Source organism: Orcinus orca, chromosome 11 (assembly GCF_937001465.1).
Source record: "Orcinus orca chromosome 11, mOrcOrc1.1, whole genome shotgun sequence".
Taxonomy (NCBI): domain Eukaryota; kingdom Metazoa; phylum Chordata; class Mammalia; order Artiodactyla; family Delphinidae; genus Orcinus; species Orcinus orca.
The window spans coordinates 39,218,672-39,246,105 of NC_064569.1; the positions used below are offsets into that span (position 1 = coordinate 39,218,672).

The 27,434-nt window shown below is 42.2% G+C and overlaps 1 protein-coding gene across 1 annotated transcript; it reads left to right on the forward strand.

Annotated features, from left to right (window-relative positions):
• The first annotated feature begins 1,357 nt into the window (after positions 1–1,357).
• Positions 1,358–26,895, forward strand: TEX49 (testis expressed 49). The gene is made up of 4 exons (XM_049694660.1): positions 1,358–1,500; positions 23,942–24,064; positions 26,137–26,281; positions 26,711–26,895. Exons 1-4 carry the CDS (start codon positions 1,422–1,424, stop codon positions 26,757–26,759), a joined length of 396 nt encoding a protein of 131 aa, XP_049550617.1. The 5' UTR covers positions 1,358–1,421; the 3' UTR covers positions 26,760–26,895.
• Positions 26,896–27,434: the final 539 nt, after the last annotated feature.

Here is a 27,434-nt window from a genome sequence, read left to right on the forward strand (position 1 = left end):
GGCATGCTAAAAGGCAAAAAACACAGTCTAAAGAGACAAAGCAAGCATTAGAACCAGACTCATATATGGCAAACACTTTGGGATTATAAAACTAGGAATTAAACTATGATTAATATGCTAAGGACTCAAATGGAAAAAGTGGATAACATGCAAGAATAAATGAGTGATGGAAGCAGAGAGATGAAAACTCGATAAGAAGCAAAAGGAAACGCTAGAAATCAAAAACACTGTAACAGAAATGAAAAATGCCTCTGAGGGGCTTATCAGTACCCTGGACATGATGAAGGAAAGAATAAGTGAGGTTGAAGATATGTCAATAGAAACTTCCCAAACTGAAAAGCAAAGAGAAAAAATAATGAAAACAGCAGAACAGAATATCTAGATACAAAGATGTAAATAACCTCGTGAACATAGATAATAGTAAAATGTAATAAAATAATTAGGAAAAGATGAGTTTTTAGTATTCACTACCTTTATTTTTAATAAATATATTTTATTCAATTGTAAGTTTAGACAAATTATCTGTAATAATAATAATAATGGCTTAACAACCAGCTTGCAAAATGCCTGAAAATTTAGCAAGTAGCTCTCAAAAGTCAGTATGAACTGGCTCAGCACACTGCTGCTTGAAATAACTTTGAAAGTACCATATTCAGATTTATTATATGCATTATATACATATATAAGGTTCCATTATATGCAGAACACTATGCTGAGGAAATTTGCACACATTATCTCATTTAATTCTCATAACTCTATGAACTAGATATCCGCCCTTTTTTTTTAATTAAGAAACTGAAGCTTAATCAATTCAAAGTCAGACACCTAGAGTATGGCAAAACTAAGATTTAAGCCCAGGTCATTGCTCTTTCTACTCACTGCTTTCTGCAAATAAGACTAGGGCAGGGCTTCCCTGGTGGCGCAGTGGTTGAGAATCTGCCTGCCAATGTAGGGGACACGGGTTCGAGCCCTGGTCTGGGAGGATCCCACATGCCGCAGAGCAACTGGGCCCGTGAGCCACAACTGCCGAGCCTGCGCGTCTGAAGCCTGTGCTCCGCAACAGGAGAGGCCGCAATAGTGAGAGGCCCGTGCACCGCGATGAAGAGTGGCCCCCGCTTGCCACAACTAGAGAAAGCCCTTGCACAGAAACGAAGACCCAACACAGCCATAAATAAATAAATAGATACATTTTTAAAAAATAAAAAAAATAAAAAAAGACTAGGGCAAGCAAAAGGGTGACTGGCTCTTGTTTCCTGTGCCACTCCAGCCCACTCCAGCCCCACTGTGAACTCATAAATCCTGTGCCTCCTTATACAAAGGGAGTGTCAGTCATAGTGATTCTTCAGGACATTACCATGGTTACCAAACAGACTCCAGTGCTCCCGCCTGAACATTCCAGAAGAGGACAGGGAGGACCCAAGATGGCCTTCTTCAACTTATATCTATTAGGATATCAAAATGCCTTTCGGAACAAGAAAAGGGACACAACTGAAGAAACATGTAAGGGGAACATAGAATAGAGGGTTAGAAGGGCCACTTCTTAGCCATTTCTTTTCCTACTTTGGGTTAGAGTTTTATCCCCCAAGATTAACAATTATCCTAGTTAAAATTATGGAATACGGAAGATATCCATTCCCTCTCCTGTCATTTAATATCCTTATTAAGACACCCAATTTGTTCAACCGAATAAGTGTATTCTTATTCATTTGCTCATTTAGTCAACATTTATTAAGCACCAACTATGTGTCAGGCTTTACGTTGGTGACTAGCGTTACAAAGATGGATAGGATTAGACCTCTCTCTGCCATAAAGTAGCTGACCATCAGATGAAGATAAGCATGCAAACAAAAAAATTTGCATTCAATTAAATATGGAATGCTATGGAACCACAAAAGAGGAAGTACCTGATGCTACTGGATTTGAAATGAGAATAGGGGGATCCTTTAGAGAAGACCTAACACAGGAAATGCTTCCAGGACTGAGCATTAAAGGATGATTGGAGTTCACCAAGTAGATGACAAGGGAATACAGCACAGACAAAGGAACAGAGAATTGAGAGAACCTTATTAAGTGAACTCCAAGTCCTTGGGTACAGATAAAGCATAGACAGGAGGTGAGAAGCAGGCCTTGAAAGCTAGGCAGGGGCCAGATAACTGAGTATACTGTTAGCCATGCTAAACCTTTTAACTTTATAGGGAACCATTGAAGGAGTTTTAGTAGGCAGTGAGTATATATCAGACCTGTATTATATCCACAATACCTAGCAGTACCTCACATAATAGAGGTTTGACAAATATATTTGTAGGGTGAGTGAATGAATAAGTGATACTGAGTGACTAAACTAATTCTAAAGGGAGGGTTTACAGGAAATGTGACAAGATTAAGGTCTTAAAAGATGAATTGCTTGAAAGCACAGAAATGAAGGAGAAAGGGTATTCTAGGCAGAATGGAGAACCCATGTGAAGGAAACTAAGCGTGGGCAGGTACTAAAGCAAAAGTTGCGTTGGGGTAAAGGGAGGGGATAACTGGGAAAAAATAAAGTACAACGTTAAGATGGAGAAGGACTGATCTTGTACAGGCCTCCATTGGGCACACTCTGTTCTCTTTCTAATTCCATCAGAGAAGCTCTGTTTCACGTATTCAGCTCTGTTTCACACATTCCCACTAATGGACACTAGGAATCCCTTAATAGGCCTACACCAGCCCTCCCCTGCTTGCCCCCACCCAGCTGGGTCCTGGCATTATGCCACGGGGATGCTATTGTCTCCAAATTAGGAGTTCTTCACCCTCTCTCAGAGAAACACACTTGGCCTAACCCACAAATTTCCCTTCTTCCATTTTGGGTTATTACATACTGTCCTCCTGTTACGAGAGTTGAAAATTTAGCTTTCTTATACTATACTGTGTGCTTCCCCTCTCTCATCCTAGTTTTTCCAGTATAGTTATGTGACAGTTTTAGGTTTGTGGTAAGCAAAATTCTAAGAATGACCCTCAATGAACTTTGCCCTTATATAATCCCCTCCCCTTTTAATGTGGGCAGAACCTCAGAATATGATGGATAACACTCTGGTGATTGTTACTTTACATGGAAAAAAGGAGATTATGTGAGTGGGCCTAATCTAATCACACAAGCCTTTTAAAAGCAGAGTGGTTTTTTCCAGTTAACAGCAAAAGAGGAATTCAGAGATTGGAAGCATGTGCAGTTTTGAAGATGCAGGGGGCCTCCATGCCAATGTGGGTGGCAGTTAGGAGCTGAGAGTGTCCCAGCTGACAGTCAGCAAGGCATCAGTCCTATAACCAGAAAAACCTGAATCCTGCCAATAACCTGAATGAACCTGAAAATGGATTCTTCCCTAGAGTCTCCACATAAGACCCCAGCCCAGCCAACACCTTGATTTCAGCCTTGTGAGACTAAGCAGAGACTACCAGACTTACAGAACTGTGAGATAGTAAGTGGATGTTGTTTTTTTGTTTTTTGGGGTGTTTTTTTTTTTTACTATTTTTGGCTGCGTTGGGTCTTCGTTGCTGCGCGCAGCCTTTCTCTAGTTGTGGCGAGCAGGGGCTACTCTTTGTTGCGGTGCGCAGGCTTCTCATTGCAGTGGCTTCTCTTGTTGCAGAGCACGGACTCTAGGCATGCGGGCTTCAGTAGTTGTGGCTCGCGGGCTCAGTAGTTGTGGCTCAGTAGTTGTGGCGCACAGGCTTAGCTGCTTCATGGCATATGGGATCTTCCTGGACCAGGGCTCGAACCCACGTCCCCTGCATTGGCAGGCAGATTCTTAACCACTGCACCACCAGGGAAGCCTGTGGATGTTGTTTTAAGCCACTAAATTTGATGATTTGGGATGTAACAATAGAACATACAAGTTTAAATCTATAGTCTTGTAGTCTTACAAATATGTAAAAATTGTTCACTGCTAAGCCAAATAATGTCACTATAATAACTTTTTTGTTCAATTTTTTGTTCATCCCTAGAGTTAAGAATTGCCACCATTTTTTCACTTGCTTAGCTCTCCAGGTAACTACTGTTACTTTTTTCCACAAATTACTTCAACAGCTCTATTAAATGCCCAATGATATTTTTTCCAATCACTCAAAACACAACAAATAATCTACCAAAACACAACAAATTATCTACCAATTCCTTTTTTCCCAAACTTTCTCTCTCCTACTCCTATACTCTGCCTTCTCCTACTCCTGGCGCATAGCTCTTGTCCTGAAACTTGCTTTTGCCTCTCTCCAAAGTTTTATTCCCTATTTCCTGGATCCCATGTTTTCTTTCTTGGTTTACTCTCTCCCTTTCCTGGAATATATCCTTGAATAGTTTTCTAAGAATGTGTAAGAGGTATATTTTTGAGTGAAGAATGATTTTATTCTACCCTCACACATTTTTTTTAATGAATTTATTTATTTATTTATTTTTGGCTGCGTCAGGTCTCCGTTGCTGTGCGTGGGCTTTCCCTAGTTGCGGTGTGCAGGCTTCTTATTGCAGTGGCTTCTCTTGTTGCGGATCACGGGCTTCAGGCGCACAGGCTTCAGTAGTTGTGGCATGCGGGCTCTAGAGCGCAGGCTCAGTAGTTGTGGCCACGGGCTTAGTTGCTCCGCGGCATGTGGGATCTTCCTGGACCAGGGCTCAAACCCGTGTCCCCTGCATTGGCAGGAGGATTCTTAAGCACCGTGCCACCAGGGAAGCCCTACCCTCACACTTGATTGTCAGTTTTTCCAGATATGAAATTCTAGGTCGAAAATCATTTTCTGAGAATTTTGAAGTTATACCTTTATTGTCCTCTAACTTCCAGTTGGATTCTTTTGTGTATGATGTATTTCTCTCCAGAAGCTTTTGATTTTCTTTTTGTTCCCTAGTGTTCTGAAATTTCATAATGTTGGAATTTGCTGTAGATCTTTTTTCCTTCACTGTGATAGACATTCCCTGAGCTTTTTCAATCTGGAAATTTGTGCACTCTATTTCTGACAAATTTTCCTTTATTATTTCTTTATTAATTTATTCTCTATTTTCTCTCCTCTCTTTTTGGAACTTCCATTTGTCAGCTCTAAAACCTTCTGAACTGGTCCTGTAACTTAATTTAACTTTCTCTATGCTTCCCTTGGGTTTTAAAACATTTACTCTTTGGGACATTCCTCACTTTTATCTTCCAACCTTCTGTGTTAATTATCTATTTCTGTGTAACAAATTACCCTAAAACATAGAGGCTTAAAACAACGAACATTTATTACCTTATAGTTTCTGTGAATCAGGCATCCAGGAGCAGTTTAGCTGGTTGGTTCTGGCTCAGGGTTTCTCTTGTGGTTGCAGACAGGATGTCAGCAGGGGCTGCAGTCATCTCATAGCTGGAGGCCTCAGTTCCTCTCTGGCTATTGACAAGACACCTCAGTTTCTCACCACGTGGGCCTTCCAATAAGCTGCCTGACTGTTCTCACTTGGCAGCTAACTTTCCTCAGAGCAGGTGATCAGAGAGTGAGAGAGAGTGGGAGGAGGAAGGAAGCCGCAATGCCTTTTTATGACAGTCCCAGAAGTGACTGTGACTTCCACCTTATTCTGTTTGTTAGAAGAGAATTACTAAATCTAGCCCACACTCAAGGGAAGGGGTAATAAAGAAGTTGTGGACCTACAGCAAAATCACCATACCTTTGTATCATAACATTTTATTTTGGTTACTATATTTTTAATTTCCAAGGGCTGTTTTTGGTCCTCTGGTTTTCCTTTTCCATGTCTTCTTTTTTCTTTAGGGATATTATACTTTATTTGAAATTCTCTTCTGTTCTCTGCATTAGCTGTGTTTCCTCTGCGCCCTTTTTCCTATGAGTTTATTTTGATCTCTATTTTCCTCATTGATAACTATTGTCAAATAACTGGTGATCTTTGGCTCTCCATTATAAGTTAAGAGTGAGGAACTAAAAAGCTGACTAGAAGCCTGGAGGGCAGGGGTAGATATCCACTGTGGGCTTCACTGGGAGCTTTCCTCTGGATCTCTACATTTTCTCGAGGGAAGAACACTATAATTGCTTCTCTGGGGATTGGTTACATGTTTGTCTGCTAGCATACTGGGATCAAGACAGGTGAAGGGGGCACTGAGTCTCACCTTTGAGGATCTCGATTTTCACTTAATCATCGTATTTTTAGTCTTGCACCATATGCCGTCCCTCACAGTAAATCTTGTGCAGGAGTGCAGTGCCTCCAAGATTCAGTTCCTCCAGAGAAATCTTTCTCTTTTTCCCCAGTTTTATTGAGATATAATTGACGTATAACATTGTGTAAGTTTAAGGTGTACAATATGTTGATTTGATACGCTTAAAATATATTGCAAGATGATAACTACCAAAGTATTAGCTCTAATACCTCCATCACGTCACATAATTGCCATTTCTTTTTTGTGGTAAGAACATTCAAGATCTACTCTCTCAGTACCTTTCAAGTATATAATGCAGTATAATTACCTATAATCACCATGTTGTACATTAGATCCCCAGAACTTATTCATCTTATAACTGGAAGTTTATACCCTTTGGCCAACATCTCATCCCCTCACCCCCCAACCACCATTCTACTCTGTTTCTGAGTTCCGCTTTTTTAGATTGCACGTCTAAGTGAGATCATACAGTATTTGTCTTCTTCTGTCTGACATATCTTACTTAGCATAATGCCCTCAAGTTTCATCCATGTTGTTGCAAATGACAGGGTTTCCTTCTTTCTCATGACTGAATAATATTTCATGGCATATATATATATATATATATATATATATATATATATATATATACACATCACATCTTCTTCATCCATTCATCCATTGACAGACAGTTAGGTTTCCATATCTTGGCTATTGTGAATAATGCTGCAATGAACATGAGAGTGAGGATACCTCTTCAAGATCCTGTTTTCACTTCCTTTGGATATATAGCCAGAAGTGGGATTGCTGGACAGAGAAATCTTTTATCTCCTTGTTGGGGCATGGTGGTTTGCCTGGTTGTGCCACGTGCTCTGTAGACAGAGTTTCAGTGACCACCTTCCTGTTCTCGGACCTAGTCTTTACCTGTACCTTCTGTGGTACCTGCTACGTTCTAAGGTTTGAGCCTCCCAAATGAATTAGCTCAATTCTGCATGTATCCTTCACTGCAGAAACTTAAGTTAAAACTTTTCCTATTCTGATAAATTTGTTACTACCCCTCTCTCTACTTTCCATTTTTCAAAAGATATTTCCACTGAAATATATCATCTTGCTATTGTATCCTTGCTCTCTCTTTGACCTTGAAGGTTAATGCCATTATTGTTGTTGTTGTTATTTTGATGTGATTTTAGCAAATTTAGGAGGGAAAGGAAATAAACTTTATGGTTAATTAACCATCTTTAAAATGTATTTTCATGACATAATTTCAAAATTATAGAGTGCTTCCCTGATGGCGCAGTGGTTGAGAATCCGCCTTTCAATGCGGGGGACAGGGGTTTGGGCCCTGGTCCAGGAAGATCTCACATGCTGCGGAGCAACTAAGCCTGTGTGCCACAACTGCTGAGTCTGCACTCCAGAGCCCACGAGCCACAACTACTGAAGCCCATGCGCCTGAAGCCCGTGATCCGCAACAAGAGAAGCCACTGCAATGAGAAGCCTGCACACCCCAATGAAGAGTAGCCCCTGCTCAACGCAACTAGACAAAACCCGCGTGCAGCAACGAAGAGCCAACGCAGCCAAAAATAAATAAATAAATAAATAAATAAATAATGTATTTTCATGATATAATTTCAAAATTATAGAGGGCTTCCCTGGGGGTGCAGTGGTTGAGAATCCGCCTGCCAATGCAGAGGACACAGGTTCGAGCCCTGGTCTGGGAAGATCCCACATGCCACGGAGCAACAAAGCCTGTGCACCACAACTACTGAGCCTGTGCTCTAGAGCTTGCCCGCCACAACTATTGAAGCCCATGCACCTAAAGCCCATGCTTTGCAACAAGAGAAGCCACGGCAACTAGAGAAAGACCCAATGCAGCCAAAAATAAATAAATAATTTTTTTTAAATTATACAAAAGTTGTAAGACTGGTACAAAAGAAATTCCCTATACCCTTAACCCAAATTAGTCAATTGTTAATATTTGGCCACATTTGCTTGCTCTCTCTCTCTCCATATATATATAATTTATATATTTACATATCTATATATAAACATCTATTTTTTTTCTCAGCTAGTTGAGAATAAGCTGCTCATGTTATATCCTTTACTCTCAAATATTTCAGTTTGTATTTCCTAAGAATAAGGACATTTTCTTAGATAACAACCCACAGTATAGGTATCAAACTCAGCAATTTTAACACCAATACAATACTATTTAATTATCTATAGTCTATATTCCAATTTTGCCAATTGTCCCATTAATGTCCTTTAGAACAAAATTTTTCCTTCTAGGATAAAATTAAGGATAAGACTGATCATAGAAATAGAAATAATTGGTTAATCAATTATTTGATTGGTTAATTAACCAATTAAATTGATTAATTATTGATAAATCAATCAATCCAATAAGGATTGCATTTAGTTGGCATGTCTCTTTAGTCTCCTTTAATCTGGAACAATTCCTCTGATGCTTTGTTTCATGACATTGACAATTTTAACAGTACAGGCAAGATATTTTATAGAATTTTTCTTAATTTCGGTTTGTCTGATGTTTCTCAAGATTAGATTAGGTTTAAATATTTTTGGCAGGACTAAGCAATATCATGTCTTCAATACATCACATCAGGAGGCTTGTGATGTCATTTTGTCCCATTATTGGTGATGTTAACTTTGACCATTTGATTAAGGTGGTGTTTTCCAGTTTTCTCCACTGTCAAGTTACTATCTTTGTTTTGTAATTAGTAATAATTACCAGGAAGATAGTTTGAAAAAATGTAAATACCCTATTCTTCATCAAACTTTCGCTTACTAGTTTTAGTATATAGTGATGGTTCAATTATTTCTATGATAGTTGCAAAATGGTACTTTTCTAAATCACATCCATTTGAATTCAAAGTGTAATTTTTTGAAGTTTGAGTTTTTCCAAAGCATTCACTTTCATTTTTTTTTTTTTTTTTTTTTTGTGGTACATGGGCCTCTCACTGTTGTGGCCTCTCCTGTTGCGGACGCGCAGGCTCAGTGGCCATGGCTCACGGGCCCAGCCGCTCCGCGGCATGTGGGATCCTCCTGGACTGGGTCACGAACCCGTGTCCCCTGCATCGGCAGGCGGACTCTCAACCACTGCGCCACCAGGGAAGCCCCAATTTCATTTTTATACAAACCACTGCTCTTTTTTTTTTAATATCTCATAAATTTATTTCATGCTTGCTTGTTACATTTTGTGTAGAAAGGTTGGGACTGTTCGCGTTGGGTGCCCCTGGTAAATCTCATGGAGGCACTCACTGCTCTTTTTTTAAAAATACATATTCTATTAGTTGAAATAATATATCATTAAATTGCAATATTGCAATTACAGAATAAACCTGGCATAAATTGTATGGGGAGAAGAACCACAGCTGGCTCTTGGTGTGCACACAACTCCAGTGGGAGCGTAAGTGTGCAGGTATACTCTAGAGTAGCTCTTGGCTGCAACTGGAGTGTTGCAGGCATTTTTTAATATGTTTTTCAGAGGAAATGGAGAACATTAATTAATCTAGCAAGTCTATTCAATGGAGTTTCTTTTATTTAATATTTATTATTTATTTATTTATTACTTATTTAGGCTGCGCTGGATGTTATTTGCGGCATGCGGGATCTTTAGTTGCAACATGCAGGATCTTCACTGTGGCATGAGGGATCTTCATTGCGGCATGCGAGCTCTTAGTTGCAGCATGCATGTGGGATCTAGTTCCCCAACCAGGGATTGAACCTGGGCCCCCTGCATTGGGAGCCCAGAGTCTTACCCACTGGACCACCAGGGAAGTACCCTCAATGGAGCTTCTTTAGAAGAGCTTCTACTATATATATAATATTGAGCTATTCACACTTAATAGTCTAAAATACATCAAGAAACTAGGGCACCTTGGACTTCCCTGGTGGTCCAGTGGTTAAGACTCCGCGTTCCCAACGCAGGGGGCGTGGGTTCGATCCCTGGTGGGGGAACTAGGATCCCGCATGCTGCACAGTACGGCCAAAAAAACAAAAAACAAAAAGAAACTAGGGTACCTTAAAGGATTACTGATAAAAACATAGATAAGTGTCCTGGACCAAGTTGGAGATTCCTGAATATTTGCCAAATTCAATATGTGAGTTAGGATGCAGGGGGGGAATAAATGTGAGATCCCTTTCCAGACACATTTTAGATGCTTAGAATTCCTTGTAGTGAAATATCACCCAAATGAAACTAACATTTTATGTAAACTATATATCAATTTTTTTAAAAAAAGAAATACCTCCCAAAGATAATGATATCTGGTAGAAATTGACAAGATATCCTAAAATTCATATGGAAATATATGGGACCCAGAATAACCAAAGCAATCTTGAAGAATAACAATGTTGGAGGACATACTTCCCAATTTCATATCTTCTACAAAGCTGCTATAATCAAGACCGTGTTATATTGGCATAAGAATTGCCATATAGATCAGTGAAACAGAATTGAGAGTCCAGAAATAAACCCTTAATTTATGGTCAATTGATTTTCAACAAGAATGCCAAGACAATTCAATGGGAGAGAATAGTCGTTTCAACAAATTGTACGGCAAAAACTGGATAATCACATGCAAAAGAATGAAATTGGACCCCACCTCACACCATACACAAAAATTTACTCAAAATGGACCATAGACATAAATGTAAGAGCTAAAACTTTAAAACTCTTAGGAGAAAAATCTTCATGACCTTGGGATTAGGCAGTGGTTTCTAAGAAAAGACAACAAAAGCGTAAGTGACAGAAGGAAAGACAGATAAATTGGATTCCATCAAAATTTAAAACTTTTGTGCTTCAAAGTTCACTATCGGGCTTCCCTGGTGGCACAGTGGTTGAGAGTCCGCCTGCCGATGCAGGGGACATGGGTTCGTGCCCTGATCCGGGAAGATCCCACATGCCGCGGAGCGGCTGGGCCCGTGAGCCATGGCCGCTGAGCCTGCGCGTCCGGAGCCTGTGCTCCGCAACGGGAGAGGCCACAACAGTGAGAAGACCGCATACCGCAAAAAAAAAAAAAAAAAAAAAAAGTTCACTATCAAGTAAGTGAAAAGAGGATTTTTTGGTAAATGTTTGGATTACAAGGCAGATTTAAAATAAATAAGTATAGGGACTTCCCTTGTGGCACAGGTGTTAAGAATCCTCCTGCCAATGCAGGGGACACGGGTTCAATCCCTGGTCCGGGAAGATCCCACATGCTGCGGAGCAACTAAGCCTGTACGCCACAACTGCTGAGCCCGTGTGCCACTACTGCTGAAGCCCGTGCACCCTAGAGCCCGTGCTCCGCAACAAGAGAAGCCAACACAATGAGAAGCCCACGCACCTCAACAAACAATAGCACCCGCTCGCCACAGCTAGAGAAAGCCCGCACACAGCAATGAAGACCCAATGCAACCAAAAATAAAATTAAAAATTAAAAAAAAAACACTTTTTAAATTAATTTGGAAAACTTTCCCATAGGACATAGCCCCAGAAGCCTAAGAGAAAAGATTGACAATTTTTCCTAAATAAAAGTTATAATTCTGTATCGAAAGACATCATAAAGTTAAAAGGCAAGAAAGAGACTTAAGAGGGGAATTCCCTGGCAGTCCGGGGGTTAGGACTCTGTGCTATCATTGCCAAGGACCTGGGTTTGATCCCTGGTCTGGGAACTAAGATCCCACAAGCCATGCAGCACTGCCAAAATAAATAAATAAATAAAAGAGAGACTAAGAGAAAAGATTTGCCATATACAGGTGTTTGTGTGTGTGTGTGTGTGTGTATACACATATATTTACGTATATACATATATACACACACCTCTATATAAACACACACATATATACATATATTCATATTTATAATTTATATATATAATTTCAGAATACATAGAAACCTTCCAAGTAAGGCACCAATCCAGACTCCCCTTCTCATCCAACATCAGATAATTATTTATTGGGAACTGATTGTGCCAGGCACTGTGTTAGGCACTAGGAATACAACAGTGACTAACACAGACAATAAACAGGTAAATAAACAAACAAGATATTCACAGAATATAACAAGTACTGGGAAGGATATAGGGTGGGAGAGTTGATGCAATGGATCAGAAGTTATAAACTGCTGGCCAGAGGGCCGGACTCAGCCTGCAGAGTGATTTCTTAAAAAATTTGGACCCACATCTAAAAATCAGGAGGTTTTATGTAAAATCCACATTTCTGACTTCTCTTAAAAATTAGAACTGGCCACACTGGCCCTAAATTCCCACATGACCACAGCTGACCAGAGCAAAGTAGCAGCTGCCCCTTTAGATGGGACAGGTTTCTTAGTTGTTTTACTCATAAACATTATCTGCCTGACTCTTATAGGCAACTGAGTTTGCAGATCCCATGATGGAGAGTAACTTGGAGAGGCCCACTTTATTTATTTATTTATTATTATTATTATTTTTTTTTTTTGGCTGCGTTGGGTCTTCACTGCTGCGCGCGGACTTTCTCTAGTTGAGGCGAGCGGGGGCTACTCTTCATTGCAGTGCACAGGCTTCTCACTGTGGTGGCTTCTGTTGTTGCAGAGCATGGGCTCTTAGGCACACAGGCTTCAGTAGTTGTGGCATGCAGGCTCAGTAGTTGTGGCTCGCAGGCTCTAGAGTGCAGGTTCAGAAGTTGTGGTGCATGGGCTTAGTTGCTCCGGGGCATGTGGGATCTTCCCGGACCAGGACTCAAACCCATGTCCCCTGCATTGGCAGGCAGATCCTTAACCACTGTGCCACCAGGGAAGCCTGAGAGGCCCACTTTAGGCAGTAATCAAGGAGGTAATGTTTGAGCCACACCATGAAGAATGAGAATGAGCCAGCCATGTGTAGAGCTGAGGCAAGAGCTTCATCCTCATAAGAGCAAATTTCAAAATCTAGAAGGAATTCAAGGCTAAAACCATAACAAAGCACTTCCAACTCCCACTTTGATCACAGACTGCTTTCACTGCATCCCAGCCAGAACCCTGTAACTCATCTCCTATTTCTGACAAGCCATTTTATCTCATTTTTCCTTCTGTGGTTGATTTCTAGTTTCATACTGTTATGGTCAGAAGAGATGCTTGAAATAGTTTCTATCCTCTTAAATTTTTGAGTCTTGTTTTGTGTCCTTTATATAGTCTATCCTAGAGAATGTTCCATGTGACTTGAAAAGAATGTGTATTCTGGGTTTGTTTTGTTTGTTTGTTTTTGTTTTGTTTTGGATGTAGTGTCTTGTAGATATAAATTAAGTCCAACTGTTTTATTGTGTCATTTAGGATCTCTGTTGCATTATTGATTTTCTGTCTAGAAGATCTGTCCATTGATGTCAGTGAGGTATTAAAGTCTCCTACTATTGTTGTATTCCTGTCAATTTCTCCCTTTATTGTCTGTTAGTATTTGTTTTATGTATTTAGGTGCTCCTATATTGGGTGCATATATGTTAACAAGTGTAATATCCTCTTCTCATAATATAATGATTCCTTTATCATTATATAGTATTCTTCTTTGTCTTTCTCTGTGGACTTTGTTTGAAAGTCTATTTTGTCTGGTGTGAGTATTGCTACAGCTGCTTTCTTGTCATTTCCATTTGCATGAAATATCTTTTTCCATCCCATCACTTTCAATCTATGTGTGTCTTTTGCCCTCAAGTGGCAGCATATTGTAGGTTCTTGACAAGTCATTTTAATTGTGCACATCCTGAAATATCTGTGCACAAAGACATTCAGGGAACTTGGCTACCCTCTGCCAACTTTGGCTTCAACCATGTTATTCAGACTTCCACCTGAAAATTCCACTCAATAGTAATTATGTTCTATTCATAGTATTTCCTTGAAGCCACTTGAGCTGCCCAGGAGCTGAAGTCTGGGACCACATGGCCAAGCTCCGGGGCACATAGGCTGACTCTAGAAGCTCAGGATAAGGCTATGAAACTCCAGGGAGTTGGAGTGTGGAGCCCCAGGGAAACCTATGAAGACAAAGGTATGCGTATTTGGCCCTCCTCCTAGGACATCTAGTCTTCCTAGAATGATTAGTACCATAACCACAAATCTCAAGTGAGCACTTGGGACTTCCTGAAAATCCTATTATATTTCCCTAGCCACTCTCCCACTCCTCAAGGCAACTCCCCCTCTCTCCTCAAATCTCTAAAATCCCCTCTCGATCCTCACTCTGAGCTAACTTCCTTGCTCCTTATTTAACTGAAAATAGAAGCAATCAAAAGAGACTTTCCATCGTCACATCTAACCTTCCACTGCATTTATACCTTCCCTCTGGTACAATGAATGAACTGACTCCATTTGCATACTGGATCTCATCCACACTTTCCTCAAAGATTTTGCTCCTGTAATTATCCCCCTCTCCCTCAGTTTTTTCCCTCTTCCCAGATCATTTCCATAAGTAAACAAATGTGCTGTAATCATTCCATCTGGGGAAAAAAAAGAATCCTCTCTTGACCAAATGGTCCCCTCAAGCTATTGTCCCCATTTCTTTCTCCGCCACCTTCTCCCCTTTCCCACTCCTGATTATATCAAAACTCCTGGGAAAAGTAGTTTATACTCATCGACAAGAGAAAAACCACCATGCTGATTGGCCTCACCTTAAATTCCTGTTCACTAAACTCAAGTGGGCCTCTATGGCTGCCCAGAAGTCAGACTACATTTCCTTGTCCTACGCATTCTCTCACTCTCCTGAAGGCCACTTCATACCTTCTCTTTCCTCAAACCTCTAACACCTCATCTCCTATCCTCACTCTCACATAATGACTTTCCTTCTATTTCACAGTGAAAACAGAAGCAACTGGAAGATAATTTCTATAACCTCTCACAAAATCATGTCTATCCATCTACCTGCATCTGTGCCTGTATATGTCTTATTATAATAAGTGAATGGTCTACACACTTGTTAAGACCAGCCCCTCCACTTGTGCATCAGATCTCATATTGTTGACTGTTCAAGGACACTACTCCAATATTCTTCACACTCTATTGCATCAGTTTTTCTATCTCTGGCCATTCCTATCTACCTACATTCATGCTATAATTTCTTCCATCTTAAAGCCCTACATCCTATTTCCCTGCCCACCCCCCATACAGAAAAATTCTTCAAAAGAGTTGTCTGGTCTTTCTGTCTCTAAATATCCTGCCAGTCTCTGTTTTTTGTTTGTTTGTTTGTTTGTTTGTTTGCGGTACGTGGGCCTCTCACTGTTGTGGCCTCTCCCATTGCGGAGCACAGGCTCCGGATGCACAGGCTCAGCGGCCATGGCTCACGGGCCCAGCTGCTCCGCGGCATGTGGGATCTTCCCACACCGGGGCACGAACCCGTGTCCCCTGCATCGGCAGGTGGACTCTCAACCACTGCGCCACCAGGGAAGCCCTGCCAGTCTCTCTTGAACCCATGCCAATCAGGCTCTTGCCCCTACCGCTCCACTGAAACTTCTTTTGTGTCTAGTCACCAATGCTCACATCCATGGTGATGTTGCTAAATTAAACAGTAAGCTCTTAGCTCTCATCTTATTTAACATATCAACAGGAAAGTGCAACAGAGCTCACCTGGTTCTGAATCCTGGTGCTGCTGAGGTTGCTTGAAATATGTCAGCTGGCAGAGATTTGGGAATGTGGACCACCGTAACGGGGAACTTGGCTCATACCTTCCTATTACTTCAGAACTGGTTTGGGAAAGTATGTATGGAGAAAATACAGCATTCTGTTTGGCTCTTAGAAAACAACATCCATCCACCTTGCTTACCCAAGCCTTTCTAATCCCTATTTCTACATTCATTAATTCAAGGAACACACAGTTCCTGACTGTGCTCACCCTTAGTTCCATGTGATCTTGCAGGACTCTAATTTGTCATTCACACTTGTCTTCAGAATGATTCTCTGGCCCTGCTCTCTTTCTGGCTGATTTCACCTTGTTAATACATTCACTCAAGTGGCTTGACCTTTTTCTGTCCCCCTGTACTAGCACTTCAACCTGTTCTCCATGCTCAAATCAACCGCACTCTTAACTGGCCCTTCAATGAGGGCTTTAACAGCAGCCATTAAAATGAACTTATTAACACTTCTCATTCTTAACACATACTATAATATTTTTAAGTCATTCACAATTTTTCTTTGAAGAAAGTTTTTTTTCCCTTCTAGTAGATGTGAGGGTCCACTCAAGCTTTCCTTATTATAGTCATAATGAAAACTCATAGACATGAGTCAACACAGGTAACTATTCTGCCAGTCTCTGCCTCCTTCCTTTCTTTTCCTCCTGATAAAGAACCAAAATAGAAAAACCAAGGAGGAAAACTGAGTGTGGAGAGCATACCTTGGTCTATCCTTGACTTCAGGAACTCATTTTTATCAGGTACTCAAAGTTATTCAGATTCATGGAGCTAACTCGCTAAGCAAATTCAGAGTGCCTGTTTCCTCACTTGTAAATGGAGATAATAATGCCTTCCTTATAGATTTGTTGTGGAGATTAAATTATATAATGTATGTAATACAGCTAAGACCTAGCACATAAAACTGTACAACAGATGATTGGAAGAAAGTTATAAATCATAATAAGTTATTATTTACATATGGAATATATACCTTTCCTCTGACTGGAATATCTTTGTCCTGCTACTCAAAACATACTTGCCAGGACAGGGTACCTGAAAAGCAATACACACACACACACACACACACATATACACACACACATATATACGTACCTTTTTTTTTTTTGGTCACACAGCTTGTGGGATCTTAGTTCCCCAACCTGGAATTGAACCTGGGCCCTTGGCAGTGAAAGTGATGATCCTAACCACTGGATCGCCAGGGAATTCCCATGGAAAGCAATATTTTTAACCATAAGATTCCTTGAGAAGCAACAAATGCTAGCTGGCTTCAAAGGATAGCTCATCCAGGCCCTGAAAGAGCCTGGTCAATTGCAGCCACCCACAGAAGAGCATCCCTGACCAGTGACCAGAACTCTCTTGTCTACTAATCAGTAGATTCCTGCCCCTCCCAGACTCACCCTTCCTGATAATACTACTAGTTGCCTCTGCAGGTTCAGCCCAGCTTCCTGTGTTCATTCACCTTGAGTGCCTACACTTTCCCTTCTCTGTCCTGCCCAGGGGAGCATGGCCATATATCTGTCTTTTTCTTTGCTGAATCTATCTCACCACCTGCTTTGAACCCTGTTCTCCCACCTACTCTTAGCGTCATACCTGGACACTCCTCTTGGTCCAGGAATGTCAGAATTTCAGAAAAATTCCCTTTTTTCTGGCCCTTTGCTGAGACAACTAACTCCCTTGCCTCGATATATGAAAACCCATGGTCAAGCTAGGCATCATCCTAACACAAATCTACACTCAGGGCGTTGCCCACTGACAGGTGTCTCAGAGGCAAATCGATGGGGGTGGGTGGTTAAGAATGCTTATGCTTATTCTTGGCTTGAAACAAATGACCTCTCCCTGCCAGACTCTCTAGTGACTGCCCTCCAGCCACAGACACGATGACCTCCAAGCTCCGCACATCCAAAGGGCCTCACTCCATCTTCCTCCACTGCTGCCTTTATCATTCCTTCTCCCAGAGGAATTCACCAATGAGTCCTCCAAGTTGCTCTTACTTCCAAATGAATCTCTTCAAAGAAAAAGTAAATCTCACATTTTTGGTAAAAGCCGAGCATATATCACTTGTATTCTCATTTTCTGGATCGTGTCAAAGGGGTCCCATAGGTGGTTTTCCCCACCCTGATTGGAATGTCCTCTGCTCAGTCTCCTAGTTCTCCTGACCTCTCCTAGCTGCCTGTTTGGTGACCCGCTATTAGGAGACAGCTGGAGATGCCACTTAGACTCCAGCAGAGGGCACTGTAGTTCCGGCTTTTCAAACAGGAGCATGAATGGCACAATTCAGCCAAGAGTGAACTGGCCAAAACCTCGGAGCCCCTCTGCCTTTCTAAATGGATAAACATACTGAAGTTACAGAAATGTATTTTGGAAACACTCATATGTCTCATAGCTGCTATAGACCATCATCCCCATCCACCTGAAACCAGAGGGAGAAGGTACTCAAGCTACTCACAGCTACAATCTGCCAAAGCCTAGGGAGTGGGCACCTCCAAGGTGGATGACTGTGTCTGTATTGCAGCAGATAGACCACATTTTCCACAGGGGCTTGGCATTTCCCCACTGGTTTTCCTCACTGGGACTGATCTAATCCACTGAAGACTGGCCCCCCAGGTTCCAGTCCTCTCTGCTCCCTCGATGCTGGCCATAGGAAACGATATTCCACAATTCCGTGAATCTCAGGGAGGCAGGGATCTGCCTCTAGAACAAGGTGATATCATCATGTCTCTCTCCCAACTCAAGGCTTCTCCAAGTTGAGCAGACACCCTTGACAGGGCCCCCATTGAGCTGTACACAGGGGAGCCCATTAAGAGGCTAGTTCTATCAGTTCATGTTTTTCCTTAGTCCTTGGTCTTTCCTGGAAGGCCTGATGAGATGATTTCAAGAGCCAGTTTAATGCGGTGGTTAAGAGTATGGGCTCTGGAGCCAAACTGCTTGGGTTAAACTCATGTCTCTGCCATATGCTGGTTATGTGACCCTGGGCAAATCACTGAACTTCTCTGGGCCTCTGTTTCTCCATTTACAAAATAAGATAGTAACAGTACCTACCTTTTATAGTTGTGCTGAGCACATTCACTAATTATTAGCCCTTTTTATTGTTGTTATCTCTAGAATATCCGTGTAGTCCATTTTACATCAGCAGTCTGCAACCAGCACTAAGCCTCTCTGTTATCTCGTGCCCCCTCCACCTCCTCTGTGTAACAAGTGCACCACTTTGAGGAAGATATTTTTGGAGGCAAAGGAACTGTCCCCATGTGTAAAATGTGCCCTGGGAATTGGTCTGGCTCCCTGGGTTTATGCTCTTGTCCACTTCCTCCCCAAGAACTGACTATTTCCTTATCTCAGGAAAGACAATAAGTGCAAGATAGCCTTCAAAACATACTTTAGCCAATTTCAATCCATGTTAACGCGCCACTCAACTTTGAGGGATTAATGCCCCACAGCTGATACGACCTCTTAGACAGGAGTCATATTTTATGTACAGTACCACAACATTTTCTCTCAAACTGATCTTGTATAAATTTCTAGTCAGGGTGGTATTACTCTGCTTGCAATGACACCAACTTCAAGACAACTGCAAGTAATGTCTGTTAGATATTATCACCACCATGTACTCAGATTCTGCAACACCCTAACCTGAAAGTCAGAATCCTGGGAGCCACTGAGGTAGACCCATTCTAAAAATTCTTCAGCCTGAAAACATTGCGGCCAATCAGCCCCAGTTCCAGCTAACAGAGGCAATGGGCAAAGCAGTGGAAAACTAAGATTTTGTGACCATCCCAGTGGCTCTGGGAAGCTTATACTATTGAGAAATCTGCAACATAAATTTGGAAAAGTAGAAGGTCCACCCAAGTACTTTTGCACTACCCCGTATGTCCTTCATGGTCCATTCAAAGCATTAAATCTGGTCTTATGGCAACTCCTAATTTATGGCCTGGCTCTAGAAGAAATTGTCAGGGCCCTTCCTTCGTATCTATTTATCACAAAAAAACATATGGAGTATAGTATTAACTGGGTGAGCGAAGAACCTGTGTTATACCATCTACCAACAAAATGATGGATTCATCTACCTTGCCATGGTGGAGTTATAAAGAGTTCATTGCATCCCTCTACCCAGAACATGCCCTTTCACAAGTAGCTGTGGCATGATTCTCACCTACCCCTCACCACCCTTCACCTCAGGTGGCTTCCAAAACTTGGCAGCTTGCAGAAGCTACGGGTTACCAAAAATACCTTCCAGCTCGCCAAATACTGATCCGAGGAATATGCCAACTGGTGCTTGAGTCAAGAGGAAGGCATCCAAGTGGGTGATACTGTCCAATACACCTCCAAGCACACAGTAACCCATACAGGAAGCTGGAAGACTACTACTTGGAAACTGAGATAATAGAGAGCATCATCTGGCTGTACCCTAAAGAACAGTCTGAGGCCTCGGGACCCGATAAAGAGCTCCCACTGTCACCTGCACCCAGACCAATAATTACTTGTAGTCCAGGTCCCACTGCCTACTAGGAATATGCTCTTGCTCTTTCTCCTCAGTCTACACTTACTTGGCCATAGACATTGTGACACCTTCACTTAGCCCAAAGTCAAACGACCAAACTCAAATGACACTGCTTCTAGGAAATGGCCCCTCATTGCTATAAACTGTGATGAAGTAAGTTCAGCCCCTGGTTCAGTCCAGGCTTCCACCTGCCCAAGCCCTCAACTGTCAAGGGAGGGGATTCAAACAGTGTCCCACTCTGGTAATGTCATTGTCTCAGAGAATGTTAAAGGAGATTTCCACTAGAGTGCAAAAGGGAGTGTGGAGGGACAGATGATGACAAATGCGTGGGGCCAAGCAGGATGAAGGGGGAAAGCAGGAGCTGGGGAAGGACTATAAAACAGAGGTGGGGGGGCTTCCCTGGTGGCACAGCGGTTAAGCATCTCCCTGCCAATGCAGGGGACATGGGTTCGAGCCCTGGTCCAGGAACATCCCGCATGCCGCGGGGCAACTAAGCCCATGCACCACACCTACTGAGCCTGTGCTCTAGAGCCCACGAGCCACAACTACTGAGCCCGTGAGCCACAACTACTGAGCCCGCGAGCCACAACTACTGAGCCCGTGAGCCACAACTACTGAAGCCCACGCGCCTACAGCCTCTGCTCCGCAACAAGAGAAGCCACTGCAATGAGAAGCCCGCGCACTGCAACGAAGACCCAACACAGCCAAAAATTAATTAATTAATTAATTAAAACAGAGGGGGCATCCCCACCATCCACCAGAGGTGAGTCAGCTATCTTAACAATTTCAAGAGAGAATGGCAAATTTTGACCCAGTTCCTGACAAGCCCAGGATTCTGAGATGCAAGCCAAATCTAGCCTATTTAAGCAGAACATGAATTTATTAAAAGAATATTGGTGGGATTACATCAAACTAAAAAGCTTCTGCACAGCAAAGGAAACAATCAGCAAAATGAAAAGGCAGCCTATAGTACAGGGGAAAATACTTGCAAACCATGTATTTGATAAAGGGTTAATATCCAAAATATATATGGAATTCCTATAACTCAACAGCAAAAAAAAAAAAAAAGAAAATCCAACAAAAAATGGGCAGAGGATCTGAAAAGACATTTCTCCAAAGAAGACACGCAAATGGCCAACAGGTATATGAAAAGATGCTCAACATCTAATCATGAGGGAAATGCAAATTAAAACCACAATGTCACCCCACACCTGTTAAAGTGGCTATAATCAAAAAAACCCACAAAAGATAACCAGCATTGGTGAGGAACAAAGGGAACCCACGTGCACTGTGGTGGGAAAGCAAACGGATGCAGCCAGTATAGAAAACAGTAAGGTGATTTCTCAAGAAATTAATAGAACTACCATATAATCCAGCAATCCCACTTCTAATAGATACCCTGAAAGGAATTGATATCACGACCTCAAAGAGATATCTGCAGTCTCATATTCGTTGCAGCATTATTCACAACAGCCAAGATATGGAAGCAACATAAATGTCCATCAACGCATGAATGGGTTTTTTATATTTTTTAATTTTATTATTTTTTAAAATGTTGATTTATTTGTTTATTTGGCTGCGCCAGGTCTTAGTTGCAGCACGTGGGGTCTTCGTTGCTATACGCGAGATCTTCGTTGCAGCATGCGGGATCTTTTTTAGTTGTGGCATGCAGGCTCTTAGTTGCGGCATGAGGGATCTAGTTCCCTGACCAGGTAATTGAACCCTGGTCCCCTGCATTGGGAGGGCGGAGTCTTAACCACTGGACCATCAGGGAAGTCCCTGAATTTTTTAAATGTGGTATATGCATACAATGGAATATTATTCAGCCTTAAAAAAAAAAAAGGAAATCCTGCCGTTTGCAACAACATGGATGAATCTGGAAGACATTATGCTAAGTGAAATAAGCCAAACACAGGACAAATACTACATGAAACCACTTGTACGAGGAATCTAAAATAATCAAACTCATAGAAGCAGAGAATAAAATGGTGGTTGCCAGAGGCTGGGGGGAGGAAGAAACAGGGAGGTAGTAATCAAAGGGTATAAAATTTCAGTTATGCAAGATGAATAAGTCCTAGAGATCTACTATACAGCACAGAGCCTATAGTTAATACTGTGTTATATACTTAAAACTTCGCTAAGAGGTTAGAGCTTATGTTAGATGTTCTTGTCAAAAAAATAATAACAACAATAAACAAAGAAGGTGGGAGGAGATTTTTGGAGGTGATGTATATGTCTGTGGCATAGATTGTGGTGATGGTTTCACAGGTGTATACTTATCTCCCAACTCATTAAGCTGTATATATTAAATATATACAACTTTTTCTGTTATACAATGAAGTAGTTTATAAAAAAAGGAATATTGGGAAACCTATAAAAATTGTAGAAGGAACAGAATACAAAGCTTGGCAGAGGGTAACCAGAAACAACGTTCAGAATCATGCTGCAGACCTGGCTGGGCACAGACGCCACTGCATTCGATGCTGTGGTGGGCACTGCTGGCAGCAAGGACACTGGGCCCCGGATACTGCTGCTCAAAAAGATGCAGCTTCACTGCCCCAACTTCCATCAACAGAAAAAGACTTTACATGGTCCCAGCTTCTTTGCAACTCCAATCTTTGATTCAAAATCTGGAGAAGATGTGTTGATTGGCCTACCAAAACTCTTTGCCCATGGCCTCGCTACACAAGAGGCTGGGTATCTTGGTCCATTCCGGCTGCTATAACAAAATACCATAGACTGGGTGGCTGATAAACAACAGAAATTTATTTCTCCCATTTCTGGAGGCTGGAAGTCCAGGATCAGGATGCAGGTGAGGGCCCTCTTCCAGGTTGCACACTTCTTATTGTTTCCTCACATGGCAGAAGGGGCAAGGAAGCTCTCTCAGGTCTCTTTTACAAGGGCACTAATTCTATTCATGAGGGCTCTGCCTTCATGAATCACATCCCAAAGGCCCCACCTCCAAATACGATTACCTTGGGCATTAAGTTTTCATCAAGTGAATTTGGGGGGGATGGGAACATTCAGACCATAGCACTGAGTAAGGAAGGTCTGGTTTTTTCAGTCACTGTAAGATACAGATTTTGCCTCAGAGGAGATTCCTAAACTCCCATAAGAATGCGAAGTCTACACTACCCTACTCTACACTGCCTTTCCAGCTGCCGGCCCCGTCCCTCTCCACTTTACCCAGCACTAGTCCAGCTCTAAGTCAACAGCAAGCTGAGACCTCTCTAGCGCTTCTAGCGCACTTGATATCTTGCTGCCCGAAATGCTCTTCCTGATACTACTATGTCCCATGAATCCCTTCTTATCCTCCAACACTTAGCTTAAACATAATTTCCAGTTAGACCAACTGAAACTCTGCAAATATGCCAATCTCAGGAAAGGAATATCCATCCAGACAAGGGGCCTTTTTCACCTACACTAACCCTAAGTATTTGTCAATATCCTGATTCTAGCAGGAGGCCACTCAAAACCAGGAGTCAGGGAGGAGCAAGAGAGTAGTGAGGAAGGTCTGATCACTGTTCTCCCTCCCTCCCCTCTGTCACAGGCATTTTGATTTGACTCCTGAGATCCTGAGAATCGGATGTGAGTGGCTTGGAGAGATCCCTGCCCTGTGCCTGGTTGGCATGGAGACCAGAGACTCAGAAAGTCAAATAACCCCATTTGCTAAGTACTCAGAGCAAGTCTGCTCTCGTTTCAGACCAGAAAGAACCAGAGCCCACTAGGCTTCCCCCTATTATCTCAGAAGATGGGAATCATTCCGTGCACCAGAATAGCCACACAAGGTACCAGGAAGCTGTACGGAAGGTGTTGTTAAAGACATGTAAGTATCTGGGATTTGTCACCTGCTAGGGGCAGAAAAGATGTGTCTGAGTTCCTAAAGAATGGCTGGGATGTGGTGGGGCATTGTTATAGAGCAGGGGATGGGGGCAAAAAGAGCCAAGAAGAGACTGAGAAGAAGAAGGAGAAAGTAGACTTGAATGGTGGGGTAAGAAAGATAAAATAAACACTGAATCAGACTTGGAAGCAGAAGATCCAGGTGTGAGTACTATTTCTGTCTCTTTTAAGTGTCTCACCTTGGGCAATCACTTATCCTTTTGTAACCTGCTTCCTCGTTTATTTAAAAAAACAAAACAAAAAACCAGAAAATGCCTACTCTACCAATCTTACAGAATTGTTGTGAGGATCAAAGCTTTGGAATTTGAACTGAGTTTAAACTCCAAACAAGCCGTGTGACCTTGGGGAAATTCCTTCAACCACTTAATCTCTCTGGATCATCTGAAAATCGGAATTATACTGCCGCATTTTTTGTGAAAGTTAGAGAAAATGTACATTTAAAAAAGCACCTAGGACAACCTACTGAAACATGCAAATACTGAGGAATCTCCAGGGAATTCTACTATGTAAAGAAAGCCAATCCCAAAAAAGATCCCATACTGTATGATGCCATTTATATAACATTCTTAAAATGACAAAATTATAGAACTGAAGAGCACATTATTGATTACCAAGGAGTGGAGGGAGGAGGATGTGGTTATAAAAGGGCAACTCCAGGATTCTGTGGTGGTAGAACCGTTCTGTATCAATATGTTAATACCCTGGTTGTAATAAAGTGCTATAATTTTACAAGATGTTACCTCGGTGGGGGCTGGGAGGACATGGCTAAAGGGTACACAAGATCTCTGTCTTTCACTTCTTACAACTGTATGTGAATCTATCATTATCTCAAAATTAAAGTTTAATTTAAAAAAACAAATACTTTCAGAAACTAAAAAAGATACGCATGAAGAGGAATATCTGTTATTTCTACGACCAAACTTTTTAAAAGCTTTTTATCGATTAATAGGAAAACAACTAAGTGAAAAATATAACATCTACTCAATAGCATATTAGGGATTTAAAAAATAATAATGATTATAAAGACCATACAGCTAGAATATTAGGCTATAATTTTTTGTTTTAAAAATATACAAATTTTATGGGCTTCCCTGGTGGTGCAGTGGTTGAGAGTCCGCCTGCCGATGCAGGGGACACAGGTTTGTGCCCCGGTCCGGGAAGATTCCACATGCCGCGGAGCGGCTGGGCCCGTGAGCCATGGCCACTGAGCCTGCGCGTCCGGAACCTGTGCTCCACAACAGGAGAGACCACAACAGTGAGAGGCCCATGTACAGCAAAAAAAGAATAAAAAATATATATATATATAATTTTTATACACTGGTATAGATTTATTCAAATAAATAAAAAGTGAAAATCCAAAAAAAAAGAAAATCTAAGTAAGTCTGGTATTATTTCAAAATTTTAAAAACACTTAATACCTAATACAACATTTAGAACATAACAGGTGCTTGATAAATGATATCTATTAGTAATATCCAAACATGAGGTAGTATCACTGCTAAATTTCAGAGAATTACCTGAAATGAGCAAAGAGGGAAAAAAAAAGAACCAGTAGACTCACCTTGCACATTTTCCAAGTGTGTTGGGTGGTTAGAACTCTGTGGTCTCACTGCCGAGGGCCCGGGTTCAATCCCTGGTCGGGGAACTAAGATCCCACAAGCCGTGTAGCACGGTCAAAGAAAGAAAGAAAACAAACCAAGTGGGTTGACCACTTGTTTTTCCACCACCTTAGCACTTGGGGAAAGCTCTCTTGGAGATGGGCTTATAGCAGAAGCAGGAGGAACCAAGACTGATTCCACTGACCATGAAGGAAGGGTGCGAGATGCTGGAGAGACGCTGGAATCCAGAAGTGGAACTCAGTGTGGTGACCACATTTCCAGGACTTCTCAGCACCTGGTCAGGCCCAGTTGCTAGGCTGGGCTTGTGATGCCCTGAGGCGCAAAAGGGAGCAGACAACTCTAAGAAATTGGATAACCTGCCCTTCCCCCAACCATTCAGTCCCCAATCAGGTCTTCAGAGTCCCCCTGACTGATGCTCAGAACTTCAGCTTCTGGCGGTCCCACAATCCAGGAGTGCGCCCAGAGGACACCATGCCATGGATCCGGAGCCCCCGCCACGGCCTCATCAGAAGCCCAATGACCAGGTTAGGCTGGAAGGGTGAGGGTGGGGAGATCAAGGGAAGTATTACTCCTTCCCCTCACTGAAATCCTTGGGAGACTCTTGCATTTCTAGTCAGAGTTGGGAAATGGAATAGGAAGTTTTGGTCTTACCAGGGACAACTGGCCCCAGAATCTGGGCAGTGCTGGCATTCAAAGGAACTAAAGATTGGTCTGTGTCTTTGCGTTTTGCCTTACGGATATGACTTCTGAATAGACACAAGGATCTACAGCACTCCTGTGGGAGGCCCGGGGTGTTTCAGCTCCCTTCATTGCCACCTCGCACCCCTCTAACCACCATCCATTGGCAGTAGCCCCACTTCTTCATCACCACCTCTGCCCATTCTAGGTTTGAGCACCCCCGCCCCCATCCAGCCTAACCTGGCTGAATCTGAGACCCTACCTCTCTTTTCCAGGTTTATAGATCACTCTATTCTCAATGACAGAAACTTCAGTCTATATTGAGCAGGATGTGTTTGCAGAAGGACAAGATAAACTCTGGATGGAGGGCAAAGAGGGAAAGAGGGAGGTGTGCTGGTTCCAATGGCTGCCTAATGGGAGGAGGGGATTGAGAACACAGAATAAACAGATTGGACTAGAAGTCACTCTTGTGCACTGCAAGTGAGGGGGAGGGAAATTATTCCAATACCCAAATTCCTGGGAGATCAGGATTGTGAGAGATTCCTGAAGGAGCCAGAACTTGGTGTTTGGCTTGGGAGGGGCCAGGGCACTGGAAAGACCACCACAGGGGTTCCTGAGCTCATGCATGGCAGGGGTCGGAGTGACAAATCTCGGAAGACACCCTGCCCCTCGTGATGCTGACAGGTCTTGGAGTAGTCATGCTCTGTGAAGACGCTGCCGTTTCACCTTGGCAAGAAGAAAACCAGAGGAAGCCCTCTGACCACAGACGAGAGAGGTCCACAGAGCCCCCAGACTGGGGCCTGCCTCCTACGCCAGGCTCTGCCACTTCTGACCCAACCCACAGCCCAGAACAGCTGCAGAGAACAGGGAATTTTACAAAGAGTTTGACTTTTATTGATACTTAAATATATTAAATATTTCACTGAAATACATGGTATACACACCCTCCCCCCCTACAAACACACACTGGTTACATTATAAAACCAAAGTCCATGGGCC

Coding starts and splice junctions, on each gene's coding strand:
- TEX49 (XM_049694660.1), top strand. CDS start 1,422: ATGGCCTTCTTCAACTTATATCTATTAGGATATCAAAATGCCTTTCGG. Junction 24,065..26,136: donor GAAGGTGTTGTTAAAGACAT/GTAAGTATCTGG, acceptor CCAACCATTCAG/TCCCCAATCAGGTCTTCAGA. Junction 26,282..26,710: donor ATCAGAAGCCCAATGACCAG/GTTAGGCTGGAA, acceptor TCTCTTTTCCAG/GTTTATAGATCACTCTATTC.